The following is a 17,655-nucleotide window of genomic DNA, read 5'->3' on the forward strand; positions in this document are numbered from 1 at the left end:
CTCTCCAACTGGGAGCTCGTCCTAGAAGCCACCGCGCCCACTGTGGTGCAGACTAAATGAGGTAATCCTGGGGAACCCTCGATGCTCTGCCGGGCACACACAAGACGCACCGCTCAACAGGGATCGAGGACAGTGGCTGCTGTGACTAGGCCGTTCGGTCAGTGTCCCTTCTAGAGCACAGCGCCCAGCAGGGGACAGGGCACTCCAGGGGCTGTCTAAGTTCCAGGCACCTGACGCTAGTTTGGATGGCACTCCCTAGACTCCTGTCCCTTGCACCCCGCCATGGACTCTTCTGCCTGCATGGCCTCCCACCTGCCCACACCTCTCTCCCTTCCCCTCCAGGGCACAGGAGGCCCCTCGAGAACTACCCCAGCTTTGGTGTCGGTTCCTTCACTCTGGCTCTTGGCTTGTCCACCCCCCACCTCCTCCCCCGCACCCAGGGCTGTGACTCAGCACGAAGCTGGGCCCCACTGATGCTGGAGACCCCTCGAGGCTCCAGGTCTCAGGCCCACCTGTGTAGTGATACGTCGCCAGTGGGTGGTTATGGGGCCGCAGGGGCTTCTTCAGTAGCAGCTTATTCAGCGTTTCCTGAAGGGGAAGTGAGGAAAGGGGTCAGGGCTCTGCAGGGGTCTCAGTGGTAGGCTGAGCATCCTAGGTGCCAGGCAAAACCCCCAGAAGGCTTCTTCAGCCCTCTGAGTAGTAGGGTGGGCCTTTATTTTTGCCCCCGCTTAACTGCTGAGGGCCAAGAGGTCTGGCAGGATGATGAGGTCATGGGGGGTGGGGCTGCTCTGGAACCAGGCCGTGGGCCTCTTAAGAGGGAACATGCGGCCCCCAGGACAGACAGCCACAGGTAGAGAAAGCCCTCAGTGACAGCCTTTCTAAGGGTGGGGACTCACTGACCCAGAATCGGAGACTGGGGTAGACGGGAGGACCCTGTGCAGCAAAGTCTGGACTTTGGAAGTAAGATGGCCGTGGGTGGAGCCCCTACAACCCCCAGCTGGGTCAGCCCTCCTGCCTGCCTCAGATCAGCATGTCAGCAGTCCTGGCTGCTGCGCGGAAGACCCGGATCCAGGCCAGCCTCCCTGAGGGTCCCTCCCTCCACCAGGGCTGCTGTCTCACCAGGATGTCTCCCCTGGACTCATGCAGATAGTGCAGGGCCAGCTCCTGGTTGGTACCAGCTCCAGGGAAGATACTGGAGCAGGCAGCTGTCAACAGGTCTTCCACTGGAGCACGTGTGGGAAGGGAGGAGAAGAAATCATTTTCCGGGCCTAGCCCACCCACCTGCCCGACAGCCCGCCTTCACCTCCTGGCCCCGGTCCCCTCTCACCTTGCCTCTGCTTCTCCCGGCTGCTCTCAAGGTCCTCCCACGGCTGCCACACCAAGTCGGCCTTGTGGGGGTCCGCAGCTGCCAGAGCGCGGTCCCTCATCGAGGGGATTTCCGCCTGGAACCGGGAGCCCACGTTGATCCGGCTGCAGGGGTGGAAAGGGCAGGGAGTGAGGCCTCACCCCGCGGCGATAGGGAACCCTTCCCCCCCAGGAGAAGATGCAAGGGGTGGCTGGCAGAGGCTGAGCACAGCGAGGCCCCAACTGCGTGTAAGGGAATTTGCCTTCCATGAGGAAGCCTGGCAAAGGGCACCTGGTCCGGCCAGAAAGACAAGGCCCAGAGGTTGGAAAGGGGAGAAGCTCCAGGTTTCCAGACACAGAAGGAAGCAGTCTCTTGGACTCTACCCTCCTAATTCTCCTCAGAGGCAAATTTAAACTGCGCTCGTCCTTTCCTTTCCCTGTGACTTCCACACAGAAGCAGGGTGGGGACAGTAAAGCCCAGAGCCCACTGTAGAATCTCAGAGGCCCGCTCAGCCCTCTGTGGGCCCCACACGACCCTCCTCTTCCTCACGGGACCCGCACGCACTGGACCCCACTCGGCCACCCTCATGCCGTGGGCCAGAGGAAGGGCTGCACTTACGGCTCGATGCTCACTGGGGTGGCCTCCCCCATCACAGAGAGGACAGGTGGGGTGACTTCAGCACTATCTATGGGACAAAAGGCACGTTGGTGAATGGCACTGTCCTCCCTTCAGCAAGCTCCCCCACCCCCACCCTATGTGGCTGCTCTGTTTGCAAAGACCCACAGCAGTGACTCACAGAGACTCACACTTGGAAATCAGGCCCCCTGAATCCTGGCTCCTCAGCCTGCAACTGTGACGACTAACTGAGACTCTGCCAAACATGTGGGTGCTTCTGTTTCCACACCTGCTGAAAGGGGCTATTACTACCCACCTCCTAGGGTTAATGTGAGGACTGAATGAAATCACACACAGAGCCTCACCCTCAATAAATATCAGCTATTATTATTACTACTACTCCTACCGAAAGCTGGGTCCCTGCCCCGGGAGCTCCCACACTACAGAATTAACACCAACATTAAACTGTACCTGCTCTAGTCAAGAGCCTGAAACTTCTGGCACACTAGCAAGGTGGTGAAGGGGATCCCCATTTCACACTTATCTTCTCACTTCCACGCTGGATTCTCAGCCTCAGTTTCTCCTGAGCTAATCTTAGTGCCCCATGTCATCCAGACACTCCCTTGCTCCAAAACCAAAACCTTGGCTGACTCCCCTCTGCAGCCTGAGATAAAACCTGAACTCCTCAGCTCAGCTGGCTCATGCAGTCCCCCTTCCATCTATACCTCCCCCTACCCCCTTGCCTGAACCCCAGATCCTAGCAGACTGCTTACTCACGGCTCATCACTCTTCCTGCACATCCCACCTCCAGGCCTTTGTACCACTCGTTTTCCTTAGCCTAGTGGGCCCTCCCCACCCCCTTCCTAGTTTAAGCTCAGCTCTAGCCCCACCCTCTCTTGAATGCTTTCTTACCACCCCAGGCTAGGAGCCTCTGCAGGCTTTGGAGCTTAGGGTCTGCTTCACTCGCTGGCTACTGATCCCACTCTGCTCATAACCTCTGCTTTTCTGTCTCCCAGGTTCCCATGTCAACTCCCTAATGACCCTGTACTCTCTTCAGAACAGACCATGCTGTCCCATGCACTGTTGGAGCATTCACCAGCCCAGTTCAACGCTTTACACCCAAGTACTCGATAAATACTCATAGATGGACGGGAGGCCTCTCTTTGCTGCCAGTCCAGTCTCTACAGTGACTTCTTCCTGCACAACCCAGGCAGGGAGAGAAGCTCCAAGCTTGGAGGGTACGTGGGAGGGCAGGTCAGCCAGCCCAGGGTGAGCCATTTCTCACCCACAGACACCAGGGGGCACCAGAGAGCTACGCCAAGGGAGTCAGGGTCAGAGGTTAATCTGGTGATGGCGCAGCCTCACCCTTCTACCTCCCACTTAATCCTCCACTACCTGAGAGATAGGATTATCCCATTTTTTCAGAAGAAACGGATCCTTCTGTGGAGTGGGAAACATTTTTCAACACTTCACTAGCCAGGCCTGCCAAAATGTCTGCTCTTGGCCAAAACAACTGTTTAAGAGACCCAGGAGACAGGATCTACCACAGAATAAGAGCAAACATGACGCTCCAGGCATGACGTTAAGTGCTTTACGTTTGTTTGTTAATGCATCTGAACCTCACCACAACCCTGTGAGGTGGCCATTAGGTTGAACCCTAGGAAACTGCTATTTGTGGATCCCAAAACAGTTGAAATTGGCAATCTCATCATCAACCCAATACTACTAGTATCTTCAATTAAATACTGAAGAAACTGAAGCTGAGAGGGTTTAAATGACTTGCACAAATAACAGTAAATGGTAGAACTGGGATTCGAACCCAAGCAGTTGGGCTCAGACCCCCCCACCCCTGCACCCCTGCCTGTTCTTGAACCAGGAAAATCTCCTTTTCTCTCTCAGAGAAGAGAGTGGAGCCCCTTTGCCCACAGTGCTTTAGCCCCATCTCCAGCAGCCCTGTAAGTGGAGTCTCATCCCTGCCCACCGCCCTCCCTCCCCACATCCCCTGCCCCCGTGGCCCCTGAGGGCGGGTCACTCACTAGACCGGAGCAGGGTGCGATGGGCACTCTTTGGCGTGATGGGAGGGGGGGCTGGGATGCTGCTGGTTGACATGATGGCATTGAAATAGAGGCCGGAGCCTTCCCGCACAGGGCTGAGGATGGGGGGAGGGGTGTAGGGCGGCAGCTCAAAGCTCCGCTCTGAGGGGTGGTCGGCTAGGCGGACAGGGGAGCGCAGGTGGCTCTGGTATGGGGTGATGTTGGAGTAGACGGGAGGGGCAATGAAAGTGCCCGCCTTGGTGGGGATGATCAGGGGCTCAGGCCGTGGCCGCTGCTTTGGTTTCCGCGCTGAAGCTTCCCCTTCCAACTTGACATTCATGTCCTCAGCCTGGAGAAGGAATAGAACCAAGACGGCTCAGCCTCCTATGTGCTGGGAAAACCGAAGACTTGACCACTGCTTGTCAGTCTCCCCTTTGGAACTTAGTCTGCCCACTACACCCGCCAAGGCAAACCTGAGACAGAGAACAGGTCCAAAATTCCTTTCACTGTCTCCTCTAGGCTGGGGGTCGGCAAACTGTTTCGGTAAAGGGCCAGAGAGCGAATTTAGGCTTTGTGGGCTGCACGCCCGTCTCCATTCTTCTTCTTCTTCCCCTCCTCCCCATCCTTTTCAAATAATACTTTTAAATGTAAAATCCAAATAAATAAATAAATAAAATAAAATGTAAAATCCATTCTTAGGTCTGGATTTGGCCCACAGGCCCTAGTTCCCAACCCCTGAGGTGAAGTATGCTATTGGACAGGAAACCATAGTAGTTACGGGTCCAGGCTCTGCAGCTGGATTGCCTGGTATGGGATCTACCTCCTTTACTTACCACCTAAAATTTCTTAACTTCTCTGGGCATCATCATTTTTAACATGGGAATAATAAGCACCTACCAAATGGGTTAGCTCTGAAGACGAAATGAATTAATACATGGAAATCACTACCTGATATGTAGTAATTGCTCAATAAATACCGGCTGCTCTCAAGCTCTGTATTAGATGGAGGCGCCAACTGGGTGCATGACCTGAGCAGGGACCACAGAATGAACAGGACGGTCCTGTCCTCACAGAACTTGTCCTCATAGTATCAGTCCCATGACAGAGGGTAGGTAGGGCTGTAAGGGAATAGAGGCCTCTCTCTGCCCCATCCCTGTCCTCTCAAGAGAGGACGGAACCCTATGGGGAAGAGCAACATCCACATCATCTCCCTGGGTGTAGAGCGGGCTAACAGGTGAGGCTGGCCACACTGACTGAGGAGGCCTGGGAACAGCAGGCTTTCTCCCCCTCCCAGGGTCCAGCTCCCACAACCCCTTTCAGCAGAGGGCCTTGACTCTCCGTGAGGTCCTGGCCATGTCCTTTACCCATTGGTGCCCTCTTTTCTTTTCTACAGACTAGGAAGAAATGACATTTTTCATTCTTCCTCTCTTAGGGGAACAAGATGATTGCACAGAAAAAAACGCAATGGAGTCGAAGGCCCCCAAACTTGCCAGACAAGAAATCCAACATGAACTCAGCTAGCTGTAATGATTTGTAATTTTGTAATAAGGGAAATGGAATTCAACTATTTTGAATATTTGACAATATTTTTTGTATTGATTTTGTAGGTGTGATAATAATATTGAGATTATATATGGAAAGAAGGGAGGGAGGAAGGGAGGAAGAAGGGAGCAAGGGAGAGAGGGAGGGAGGGAGGGAGGGAGGAAGGAAGGAAGGAAGGGAGAAAGCTTATGTATTGTGTACTTCAGATACAAACCTAAGTATGTATGAATGCAATGATATGGTGTTTGGCGTTTGTTTCAAAAAAAAAATATCCAGTGGCAGGAAGAAGCGGAGATACAAATAAAAAAAGAATGTCTATATTTTGAAAACCGTTAAAGCCAGGGGATGGCTAAATACTGAGGTTCATTTTACCATTCTCTATACTTTTGTGCAAGATTGAAAATATCTATAATACAAAGAAAGATAAAGAAATAAGTAAACAAATAACCAAAAATAAATAAATAAACCTCCTCCTAAAGCCTGGTGAAGTCAAAGTACCCACGGGTGGGGATTCAAGAGGTCCAAATTCCAGGGCTAGCTCTGTCATTACTTGGCTGTACGAACTTAGGTAGGTCTCTTGCCTTTTCTGGACCTACTTCCTCATCTATGAAATGGGCATGCAGAGCTGTGTAGTTGCTCAGGCTCCTTCCGGCCATCCTCAGGACAAGCTGAGGCCTCTAGCCTCCAATCTCTATCACAACCAGGGAATAAGACCCCAGAGAGTAGACACTGAGCTGTTCAGGATAATCTTAAAGCTCCCCTTTCTATTACAGAAGACAGGCTCACAGGCCAACTCTCCAGCTGAGAACAACTAAAAAATCCAAACTCTATATAAAAACCACATTTCTGAAAGTAGCAGAGAGCAAATCAGTTGGCAAAGACTTGAAGAGCCAAGATACAGGAAAAAAAGGAAAGTGAAAGAGGTGAGTGCGGCATTTGGAGCTGTGTTTTCCCTAGAGGTGGGTGCATTACTAGAAGAGGTAACTGGGAAGCTATGAAACTAAACAGAGTTTTTAACAAATCCAGGAGCTAGCAGAATAAAAATTGGGCTTTAGGCCTTGCCAAGGAAGGAGAGCCTGATAAACCCCCAGGCTTTGGACTGGGGCTCCAAAGGGCTAAATCTCAGAATAAAGGTAAATCAGAAATAGACTAGTCCTCACATAGAATAATGCTCAACTTAAAATCATCTCATCTCAACGGCTGATTAAATTAAAATAATTCAGGATTGCTAATGCCCTTTGCTACCAGTCAGATGCAAAGATAAATCCTCTCTGGAAGACAAGAATATCATCCAGAGTCTTTAATTACCTCAACAATTTTTCATGCAATTAAAAGTAACCAGATATACAAGAGAACAAAATGTGACTTAGAAACAAGAAGTAACATAACAGAAAGAGACCCCTGAGGATCCCACTAATGGAGTTACCAGACATAAACTTTAAGAAAACTACGCCTAAATTATGCAATAAAATGAAAGGTTGAAAATTTCATCGAAGAACTAGGAACTCTAAAAATGAACCAAATAGAAATTCAGTAACTGAAAAAAATAACTAAAAATAAGAACTCGATGAGTGGGCTTAACAACATATTAGATATAGCTAAAGAGAGAATGGGTGAACTGAAAGGCCAGAATAAGAGAAAAGTGGAAATACAGAAAAGTGCATGACAGACAAAATAGGGGATATGGTGAAAGACTCTAACAAGTGTGTAACTGGAGTCCCAGAAGGAGAGAAGAGAGAAAATGGGGCAGAAGAAATATTTAAGAAGGACTACAAACTCTAAACAGGATAAATACAAAGCAAACCAATATTTAGGTGTAACAGCAAAACTGCTAAAAACCAATGACAAAAAAAAAAAAAGCACTTAAAAGCAGTAAGATAAAAAGACACCTTATATTCAAAGAAACAACAATATGGCTTATGATGATTTCCCAACACTGTAACTACAATGGAAGTCTGAAGACAATAGAGTGATATTCTTTAAGTGCCAAGAGAAAATAACTACCAAAACAGAATTCTCCACCCAGCAAAGTTATCCTCCTCCTCTCTTGCTCTCTCTCTAATAAATAAATCTTAAAAAAATAAAAATTTTCAGACAATCAAAGACTAATAAATTTCATCATTAATAGACTCACACTAAAGGAAATACTAAAGGATGTTTTTCAAGCAGCACATAAATCATCTGAGCTAGAAGCTTGGAGATACGAAAAGAAATGAAAAGCAACAAATATGCTAAGTCTTTCAGTAAATCTAAAATGAGCAACAACTGAACAAAACAATGAGGAATGTATAGAATTGTTGAATCACAAGGTTGTACAGCCGAAACTAAAATAACACTGTATGTTAACTATATTGGAATTAAAATTAAAAACTTAATAAAAACAATGATGTTATAACATCTTGGTGATGTTAAAATGTTTAGAGAATGAAAACACGTGTTAATAATTCTACAAGTTAAGAGATTGGTGAAAAATGGAGTTAAAAGTGTTGTAAGAACTTTGCATTGTTCTGGAAGAGGTAAAATACTAATTTATATCAGATTTCAATAAGCCAAGAATGCGTGTTTTACTCTCTAGTAGCTCTTTTCAACCAGAGAATTAAGCCCTAATGTCACAAGGCATTCACTGCATGTAATGACTTAGCTTCTCGCCTATGCATCTAGAATGGTACTAGCTTTGTGCCGTCCTCCAGTGAATTGAGAAGGTAGTTATTCAAATTCCTTTTTGTGGGGCTTAGTTCTCTCACATTAATCCAGGAAAGAAAGGCTGCCTGGATAATTACTAAAAGAGTCATAAAGAAATAAATAAAAGAGTAATAATTAAGTAAATAAATAAGAATAATAAACAAGTATATAACTAATAAATTAATAAAGAGGGAAAATGGAATAACAAACCCAATCAATCCAAAGGGGGTGAGAGGGTGGGAGAAAGGAACAGAAAAGGCAATACGGGATAAATAGAAGGCAAACGGTAAGAAAGCCGATTTAAACCCAAGTATTTCAGTAATTACGTTAAAAGTAAACTATATCAATGCTCTAAAAGACAAAGGTTGTCAGAACAGATAATAACAAACTCCAATTATAGGCCACTTGAAAGATACACCTTAAGCATAAGGATACAGAAGGGCTAAAAGTAAAAAGATGGAAAAGATACACATCTCATCCATCCCCCCCACCCCCCAAACCCGGCAACAGTAACCAAAAGAAAGCCAGATGTTCACAAAATAGACTTTTTTTTTTTTAAAGATTTTATTTATTTATTTGAGAGAGAATGAGATAGAGAGCATGAGAGGGGGGAGGGTCAGAGGGAGAAGCAGACTCCCTGCTGAGCAGGGAGCCCGATGCGGGACTTGATCCCAGGACTCCAGGATCATGACCTGAGCCGAACGCAGTCGCTTAACCAACTGAGCCACCCAGGTGCCACCCCACAAAATAGACTTTAAGAGACAAAAAGATTACTAAAGATAAATAGAAACACTTCATAATGATGAAGTCTCTAATCTACTTCTAAATGAGTATGCAACTAATAACACAGCATCAAAATGTATAAAACAAATACTGACAGAACTAAAAGATGAAATAGATAAAACCTCAATCTTAGTGAGAGATTTTAACATATATATATCTGTACTGACAGAACAAGTAAACATCTCTGCCTCCCAGTGCCTAGCACAAAACCTGACCCAAATTAGAAGCCAAAATTTGCTGACCTGAAATGAAAGAGATTCACACATCCTAAATTCTCCTAGGCAGTCTCAACTTCAAGTATAAAACTGTCTCACTGTCTCCCATAAGTGCATTTATCCATAAGTTTGGTTTGGAAAATATAAATAGTATCTCCACGGGTTGCTTGAATCCCTCCTATATTGCCATGTTCTCCTTTTTCCCATAGTGTACTAGGCCCCCAGGAGCACACAGGTACTATAGGTGTTTGCATGGGGAGCCTCTCATACCTGGGCTGGGGCATCAGTCCCAGGGATACGTGTGGACCGCCTGCGGGTGACGATGACAGATGGCTTGTGTTCAGTGGGATTCTGTTCAGGACCCTTCCCGTCCTCGTCAACACCTCCAACTTGGGCCGCCTCAGTTGGGTCCACAGTCCGCACAGGCACAGACACTGGGATGATGAGGGGTACCATCCCGCTGTCCTCTCGTGCTCGCTTGGCAGCTAAGGAAGGCTCAGAAAACTCCACCCCACACTTGGTAGTTGAAGCCAACACACTTTTCCGCTTCTCCTCGGAGCCATTGGCATCCTGGAGGAGAGGGAGGGGGAACAGAGGTAAGGTTTAGAAGGTAAGTCCTGTTAAGTCCAAGACCCTAGTCACATTTGATTCAGGACTCAGACACCCATGATGGTTCCCAATGGTCTTTCCCTGAATACCTTTTCTCTCACTACACTCCCAAATACTCTCCATAACCTCCCTTCTGCCAGGGCCTCTGATTCTGGCCTGGCACAGGGGTCCCCAGATGGCCACCTCAGGCCACAAGTGGCTTACAGATATGTTTTGTTTGGCCTGCACGGGGCATGGCACATGAAATAGTATCTAAATTCAAAACATACCTCTGCAAAAGAAAGTAAGCAAGGAAGCGGTTACCAGGTAATGGTGGTCTTTGTACCTTTTCCCCACTGGCAACTGGCTGGAGGGAAGTCAAATTCTACAGCCCCTGACATATCAGCCTGGCCCATAGGCATGGGGGGAGGGAGTGTGGGAGGGCTGACACCCCTAGGGAAGGAAGGTGCACACACTGGCTTTGGAGCCAGATACTACACTTTTATGTGACCTTGGGAAATACTCCTGGGGCCTCAGCTTCTTTAGCAATAAAACGGGATAATGGCAGCATCCCTGTCACAGGGTTTGACGACAAATTATTTGTGATCAAGTATAAGAAACTACAAGAGAGGTGCTCAGATTCTGTTCATTCTTCTTCCCCACTGTTATTGTCATTTCTTTTAAATCAACTTGATTGCAGCAAAATTTACATACAACAAAATGCACCTCTTTTTAATTAGTTTGAAGCATTTTGACAAGTATAAGCACCTGTGTAACCACTGCCACCTTGTCTTAGTATCCCAGATCTGGCAATGGTTTCACCTGCCCCTACTCCCAATCCTTCATGTGCCAAATGGAAGAAGCCAACCCACGATGGTGCACTGCACCTTCCCGCCTGCAAGCCTGTGTGTAGAAACTTCCCCTGTCCTTCAGGTATGGATGTACCTATGCGGAGATTCTTTGCACGCAGGGAGTTCAGAACTCCCTGAAGCCTATGGGTTCTTTCTGTTTCCTTCAACGAAGTGAGAAAACTGCCCTGTGGACTTGCAATCCCTTGTTCTCCCCTGGCCCCAGACAAGGCTCACGCCGCCCTCTGCCAGGCCAGACCTCCATCCCCTGCCACTCTCACCTTTGCGTTCTGCAGTGAGGCCAGCTCCACTGCCTTCTGGGCCAGGGTCAGCAAATTGGCCTCCTGGGACGCCCGGCGCCTCCGTCGAGTGCTCTGGATCACCCCACCCCGTAGCACCTGCCCACAGTCCCCTGTGCCCATGGCCCTCACGCTCTCCTCGCTGCCCATCGTGGGAGCCTCCCGCTCCCGACCGTTGGGTGCCAGCCTCTCCCCGTCAGACAGCAACTGCGGCTCCCTCAGCTCCAGCGGGAATCCCAGAGCTTCAGGATGGGGCTGCCCCAGGGGGCCGGGGGGCGGCTGCTGTGGGGGCCAGTGATGCAGGAACAGGTTGCTGGTGGGCTCCTGTCCGGGCTGGGTGCCAGCCACATCCAGGGGGGCGGAAGGCAGGACACCCTCCTTGGAGAGCCGGCGGGAGCGGCGGGGGAAGGCGATCTGGGACTGAGGTAGCACAGGCTGTGGGGCCGACTCCTGCAGGAGGGCCTTGCGCAGTTCTGGGTTCATGTCAGGGTTGGGGGGGAAGGCGTAGGGCGCCATGCTGTGGTGAGCCAGGTGGGACTGCCCCAGGGGCCCGGCCGGCTGCAGGCCGAAGTCCTGGGGCTGCTGAGAGGGGGGCTGCTGCATGGGATAGAAGTTCTCAAAGAGCGGCATCTGGGGGAGGGCGGGCTGCGGCGGCGGCGGCGGCGGCTTCTGCGGTGGGAAAGCCGCAACCGGGTTGGGGGGCGGTGGGCCCTGCCGGAAGACCTGCCGGTTCACCTGGTGGCCAAACGCCAGCTGGAAGGGTTGCAGGGGCAGTGTCTGGTTTGCGGGCTTCTTGGCCACGTGGAAAGAGTTCAGGGGCGTCTGGGGCCGCCCGACGTCCAGCGGCACCTTCTGCGGCATCACCGGCCGCACCGCAGTTCCGTAGCGGTCCAGCTGCGGCCCCCCTCCTTTCTCCCGCTTCAGCGCCTCGGGGTGGTTGTAGTAGCTCGAGACCCCCACGCCGGGATGCGGGCTCCCCTTGGGTCCGCTGTAGAGGGGCAGGCTGTGGCGGCTCCACGTCGTGTGCGGCGGGGGCTGGCCCGGCTGCTGCTGCCAGCCGCTGTCGCTCACACCCCCACCGCCCCCGCGCTCGGGGCCCCGCCCGGGAGCCGCCGCCGAGTTGGGCCACTTGACGGAGCCCACCTGCTGGGACAACATGGCTGCCGTGGTCCGCTCGGAACCGTACACCACGGAGTTCAGCAGGGCCAGGCTGTTGGGAGGGGGCAGCTCCACAGGCTGGGAGACCGGGGCGGCCCCCGCCGGACCCTCGTGCCCAAAGTAAGGCTCCTCCTTCACTCTGGTGGACTGTGGAGGGGCTGGGGGCTGCGGTGGGGCCTGCAGGGGTGGGGGCTGCTCCTTGGGAGCTGGTTCCTGGTCCCCAAAGAGGCAACGCTTCCGCCTGTTCTGAGCCTTGGGCTGGGCCTGGAGGTTCATGGTGTGGCCAGCTGGGCCCCGGCAGTGAGCCCGACTTCACCAGTTGCCCATCCCCCGTGGGAAGGTCCGGCTGGAAGCCCAGCTCTTGTCCAGGAGCCAGTGGGGGCAGAGCAGGAGGGAGGTGGGGTCAGGCACAGGCAGAAAGAACTGTCGGCTCTTCCTTGCTCGTGGTGGAGAGGTTCTTGGGCTCGGCTACTCTTCCCAGTTCATGATGTGCCACAGGGCCCTGGAGCCTGCAGAGAGAAAACGACAGTGTCAGCCACGGCATCCCAGCCCCAGACGTCAGCGCGAGTGTGCAGGAGGGGCCCACGTTCACAGAGCAGCCCTCGTGAGGCAGGAGCCAGGGCCTTGGGGGAACGAAAAGACAGCGCTTTGTGACTCTCCTGTCCCACCATCTCGCCCTGCAGCATTTGGGTGTGTAATTTGTACACTGCATGAAGGCACCTGCCAGGGAACAAGTGGGGCTGAGACCCAGCCACGATGGTTCAAGGGGCAACAAAGGCCTTCTCTTAGGCTAAGTCTGGCTGCCCATGGGCTGAGCACATCTGTCCATGAAGTAGCTTCCCCACCAGACCCAGGAGGAGTTTTATCCAGACCGTGCCTCCTCTGATGCTCCAAGCATATCTCAGATGCAGGAAGTGGAGACAACAGGGGTCATTCCTAACTATGGGGCTCCAGGGTGGGAAGCCCACCAGGTCCTTGCAGAGTCCAGGACCCAGGGCTGGGCTCACGTCCTCTGCGCGGAGGCATGTAGGTGAGGCCCTAGAAGGGTATGTGCAGTTCTAGCCCCACCCCTGGGAGGAGCTGCTGGGTGGGACTGTGGCTGCCAGAGTCTTCCCCAAACCAGCACAGAACCTGTTTTGCAGCCCTGGCTGGCTGGAGGCAGGATCCAGCCGGGTACCTGGTCAGCAATCCTCACCTACCCTCCTCCACTGCCAGAGCTCCTGGTGTCCTGAGCAAAGGACTAACACAACTACGATATTGAGGAGATGCAGATTGCTAGAACTTAGGTCTGAAATGTTTTTCTGTGACATGGTATGACTTAAAGCGTTCACAGTGTCTTTGTTTATTTTCTAACTTGATTAAAAAAAAAAAAACACAGTTTGCTCTATTTATCCTGCTACAGGGCAGTGAAAATCAAGACCAGGATTTTATAACTTACATGTACTTTTATTACCTACGTGTATTTTCAAAGACTTTGTCTTTCTTCAGAGGGTTTTTTTTCTCCCTCCCTGGGAAGTTGTGATCGTGGGAGCTACGCAGCCCACCTCTTCCCAACGCTGCTAAGATTCTGGTCCTGGGCCAGTCAGGTCAGGAGGGAGAAGGAAGGAGGGGAGGGGAGCTCAGGAAGCCCTGAGGAATAAATCTGCAGGTCCAGACCAACCTCAGGCCTCAGACCCTAGAAGCTCCAGGACCTAGTTAGTAGTCCCAGGAGTTCCTGGGAAACCAGCCCAGCCAGGGTGGGCTGGGGATGGGGCTGGGGCTGGGCGGTAAGGGCCGGCTCTCAGTGCTGCGAGGCCCCCTATCACCCGTTCACAGGCTTCCGCAGCTTCCCAGCCCTTCCCCTCCCTTCCCCTCCCTTCCCCTCCCTTCCCCTCCCTTCCCCTCCCGGAGCTGCAGTGACTCACTCCAGCCTCCCCCTCCACCTGCCTTTCACTTTCACCAGCACCCAGAAGGGGAGGGACTTCCTCCTCCATTTCCTTCCTCAGCTCCGGGCCCTGCAATAAGCAGACCGTGCTTCCCACTAGCAGCACCCCCTTCGTCTTCACTTATGGACATCGGGGGAGGGAGGAAGAGACTAGGTGGACATCCAAGTTACCCTGGCCCTGGCAGCAGGGGGACAATTTGGACAAGCAGGGAGTGCAGAGGGCCAGAGAAACCACCTTTAGAACAAACCCCTTTCTCTTGCTTTTAAACTCTCATTCCCCGACAGGCAGCCCGTTTCAGAGCAGAGACCCCAAAGCCACCCTCCCCTGATGAAAATAACCCTGGGCGCCACGGTGAAGCTGCAGGCTGCGACTGTCCGGGCTGCAGGCATCAGGCTCTGCCTCTCCAATCAGCGTGAGCAAACTAGACGTGTGCATCTGCAGAAGCAAGACAGAGGAAGGAAGAATGTGCCTGAGGGGAGGGGGAGGGTGCCCAGGAGGGGAGCTGGCCCGTGCACGTGCCTCGAGGGGGCCCGGGTGCCCCTCAGGTGCTCACGTGCCCTTGTGCCTCCCCTGCGCTGACAGGCACAGGCTGCCCCCCTTCCGCAGTTACAGCCCTGTCTCGGGCTCGCTCGGGGACTGGACGAAGGGGAGGGCCACGTGGCGGATGAGGCTGTGTGCACGTGTGAGTGTGCACCTGGTGGAGGGCACACAGGCACGGGGGGGGGGGGGATGGCCGCTCGGGGCGGGGGGGGGAGGGGGGGGGTCTGCAGGTTGGGTTGAGTGAGATGGAGGCGGAGTCTGTGGACGGAGCTCCGGGACAGGGCTGCTCCGGCCCTGGGGCCCTGGGCCCCACCGCTGGCTCACCGGCAGCTGTTTGGTCAGGCTGGTCGGCCTCCCATCCTCCGCCCTGCATGTCAGGAAGGACCAGCACTCAGGATCCCACAGTAGGTTTCCAAAGCTGGGCTGGGAACTTGCTTATAAGAAACCAAAGGGGCAAATTCTGGGGAGGTTGAATCACCCCAGAAGCTTCTGCAGAGGCCTTCCTTGTCACCCCCACTGGAAGGCTAAGAGTGTCAAGAGCACAGACACCCAGACCTGGGACCCTCAGAGAAGAAAGGTCACGATCTGGGGGGATGAGAAGAGTGAAAGATGCCTGGGAACCCTAAAGGTAGGAGGGGAGGAGCCACAGCAAGGCAGCAGGGCTCCAAGGAGCGGCGGGGGTGGCCGCAGCCGCAGCAGCAGAACAAGGCACCTGTGCCAGGCCTGTCCAAGTGCTTTGCATAGGTTTAGTTTCCACAACAGCATTCTAAGGCAGCATGAAGCCCAAGCAGGAAGCACTGCTATTTTAACCTCCATTTTACAGATGAGCTAGATGAGGCTCAGAGAGGCTAAGTGACTTGGCAATGGTCACGCAGTAATTATGTTGCAGGGCCAGGACCTGAACCTAGGTCTGTCTGCCTCCAAGGCCAAGCTCTTCTTCCTTGTCCCTACGACATGCCACAAGGACACCAGGTCCCTCTCTGCATCCCCCCCTTCTACAACATAGTCCCCACCATCTCAGAGCAAGGATTTCTGGACACAAATATCCCTCCTCACTGACAGGCCCCTCACCCCTGCCCAAACCGTCGGCAGGTAAACCTCTCCTATTTCTCCTCCCATACAGCTGAGGTCCTCAGTCCTACAGGAAGGAAGGCAAGAAATGGGGCTTCACCACAGAAGGGCCACCCACAAGGAGGTCTGAGACTGCACGGGCCACTTCAGCCCAGCCCTCTGGGCCTGGACTCTCCAGCCCCTGCAAGCTCACTCCTGCCTCAGATCTAGTTGCTGCTGGTGGGGCTTCCAGCTCTCATACCCTACTTGTACCTCACAGCCTGCAGCTCTGGGCAGGACTAAGCCACTTCCTCTCATTTCTTGTGCCCCAGCCCCACTTCTCTGTTCCTCAGGTGGAAGTCAGCCTGGCCTTCCTCCCAGTGAGGAAGAGGAAGGAAGCCATCTTTTCCGAAGGCTACTGACCTGTGGCCCAACTCCCTGAGGGTACAGGGAAGAGGGTGTAATGAGGAACTTCTGCAGGCAGCTCACCCACGGGCCCAGCTGCAGGGTCTCTAACAGCGGATGCAGGAACACTGCAAAAGGAAACCCACAGTCACCAAGGGGCCCCAGACAGTGCAACCCACTTATCAGTCTGTTTGATTGTCTGTCCCAGCTCTATTCACTCTCCCTTCCTCCAGGCACCTCACTGCGGTAACCAATCCCTGACCAGACCCAGAGATGCCCCTGGGCTGAAGACAAGGCAAAAGTCTGTTATCAATGACCAGGGACCTATGAGGCTTTCAGGAGGATCTGTGGTGGAAAACACTTTCTCTCTACAGAAGAAAGCAACGTGCAAGAAAAGAAAACAGTGCTGAACCCGCATATGTGTTTTGCAGACACATGAGGGAAGGTGCCGGAAAGGTCTTTGGGCGCTCTATGCTGATGGTGACACCATGCCTTCCAGGGAGGGCAAACTAGAACACATGCAGCTCCCCAAGTGCCCTCAACAGCCCCGCCACATGCCCAACACTGGCTGGAGAGTCCAGTGAACCCTCACCACAGCGCAGCGGGGCCAGGCCATGCCCACCAGGAAACCAGGGCCACCCACAAGCTCGAGACACTGACTGCGGCCATCTGAGAGACAAGACCGTTGTGAGTCAAGGTTACAAGGCCAGGAAGGAGGTGCTTTACTTGGTCCTAGCAGCTTCAGGGACTCAGCTCTGACCCAGGAATCAGAGCTGACTGGAGGACCCTCCTGACCCTTCTTGCTAAAGAGCTCCTGCTCTCACAACCTGGGCCACTCCCAGCCCCACAAACTCAGCGCTAGGAGACGGAGAGTCAGAGCTCATGCGTCCGCAACCAAGACAGAACACGCCTATTTATGGCATCTAACAAATCTCTAGACCAGCCAATTCCCTGAGCACCAGAGAGGCTATGTCAGGACAAAGTCTAAACTCCCTATCCTGCCCACAAGTCCTGCAGACTCCTGCCACCTCTCTCAGCCTGCCATGCCTGAGCCCTCATTCAGCGGTGTTCCCGCTTTGCGTCCAGGTCCTTGGCGAGGCGGCACCCCTGCCTATGACACCTTCCCAACCCTTTCATGTGGCCAAGTCCTACCTGTCCTCCAGGTCTGAGACACTGTTTCCTCTGGGAAGTCCTCCCTCACCCCAGGGCCGAGACAGGAACTTCCCTATGCACCCGTAACACCTCCCAACCACCATCCCGCGCCCCCCACCACGCTCAGCGCACGCAATTCCGGATGCCTATTTCTTTGTCCTCAGCAGACAGCAAGCTCCATGGAGCAGAGTGTGCGGACCGTTGCACCTTGGCACTTGGCTTGTACCTGCCTCATGGGATGCTCATTCAAGACGGCGCCCAAGGTGAGTCAGAGTCGTGCCCAGGCAGACACACCACTCATGGCCAGCGTGTTCACCGTGGGCTCCTGCCCCACCCTGGCTCCCAGTCTCTCTCCCTGATGCACATCAGACGTCCCCACGATCCTGAGATGAAGTGAAAAGGTCCCACCTCCCAACCCCACCCCACCTCATCCCATCAGTAGTAGCCCCAGGCCATCTCCAACGAAGCTGAACAT

The 17,655-nt window shown here is 52.8% G+C and overlaps 1 protein-coding gene and 1 long non-coding RNA gene across 10 annotated transcripts in view; one reads left to right on the forward strand and one right to left on the reverse strand.

Annotated features, from left to right (window-relative positions):
- The window catches only part of MIDEAS (mitotic deacetylase associated SANT domain protein), a 65,530-nt gene that overhangs the window by 9,546 nt on the left and 38,329 nt on the right, over positions 1-17,655 (reverse strand). For 5 of the 9 annotated variants that reach the window (XM_036117829.2, XM_036117828.2, XM_078053921.1 and 2 more), the window contains 8 exons: positions 16,047-16,156; positions 10,933-12,617; positions 9,486-9,785; positions 3,997-4,342; positions 1,964-2,030; positions 1,328-1,470; positions 1,120-1,223; positions 513-588 (listed from right to left, as the gene is read on the reverse strand). In XM_036117829.2, the coding sequence (XP_035973722.1) occupies positions 513-588; positions 1,120-1,223; positions 1,328-1,470; positions 1,964-2,030; positions 3,997-4,342; positions 9,486-9,785; positions 10,933-12,384 (2,488 nt within the window). In that variant the 5' untranslated portion in view covers positions 12,385-12,617; positions 16,047-16,156. Of the gene's footprint in view, positions 1-512; positions 589-1,119; positions 1,224-1,327; positions 1,471-1,963; positions 2,031-3,996; positions 4,343-9,485; positions 9,786-10,932; positions 12,618-13,565; positions 13,924-14,371; positions 14,469-16,046; positions 16,157-17,655 lie in introns of those variants that run through there. The other 4 variants (XM_036117831.2, XM_036117830.2, XM_078053922.1 and 1 more) reach the window with 3 other exon arrangements.
- LOC118551797 (uncharacterized) lies at positions 3,032-5,577 on the forward strand. The gene is made up of 2 exons (XR_013440777.1): positions 3,032-3,198; positions 5,387-5,577. It is a non-coding gene; the product is annotated as an uncharacterized LOC118551797 (long non-coding RNA).

Source organism: Halichoerus grypus, chromosome 8 (genome assembly GCF_964656455.1).
Source record: "Halichoerus grypus chromosome 8, mHalGry1.hap1.1, whole genome shotgun sequence".
In the NCBI taxonomy this organism is placed as follows: Eukaryota; Metazoa; Chordata; class Mammalia; order Carnivora; family Phocidae; genus Halichoerus; species Halichoerus grypus.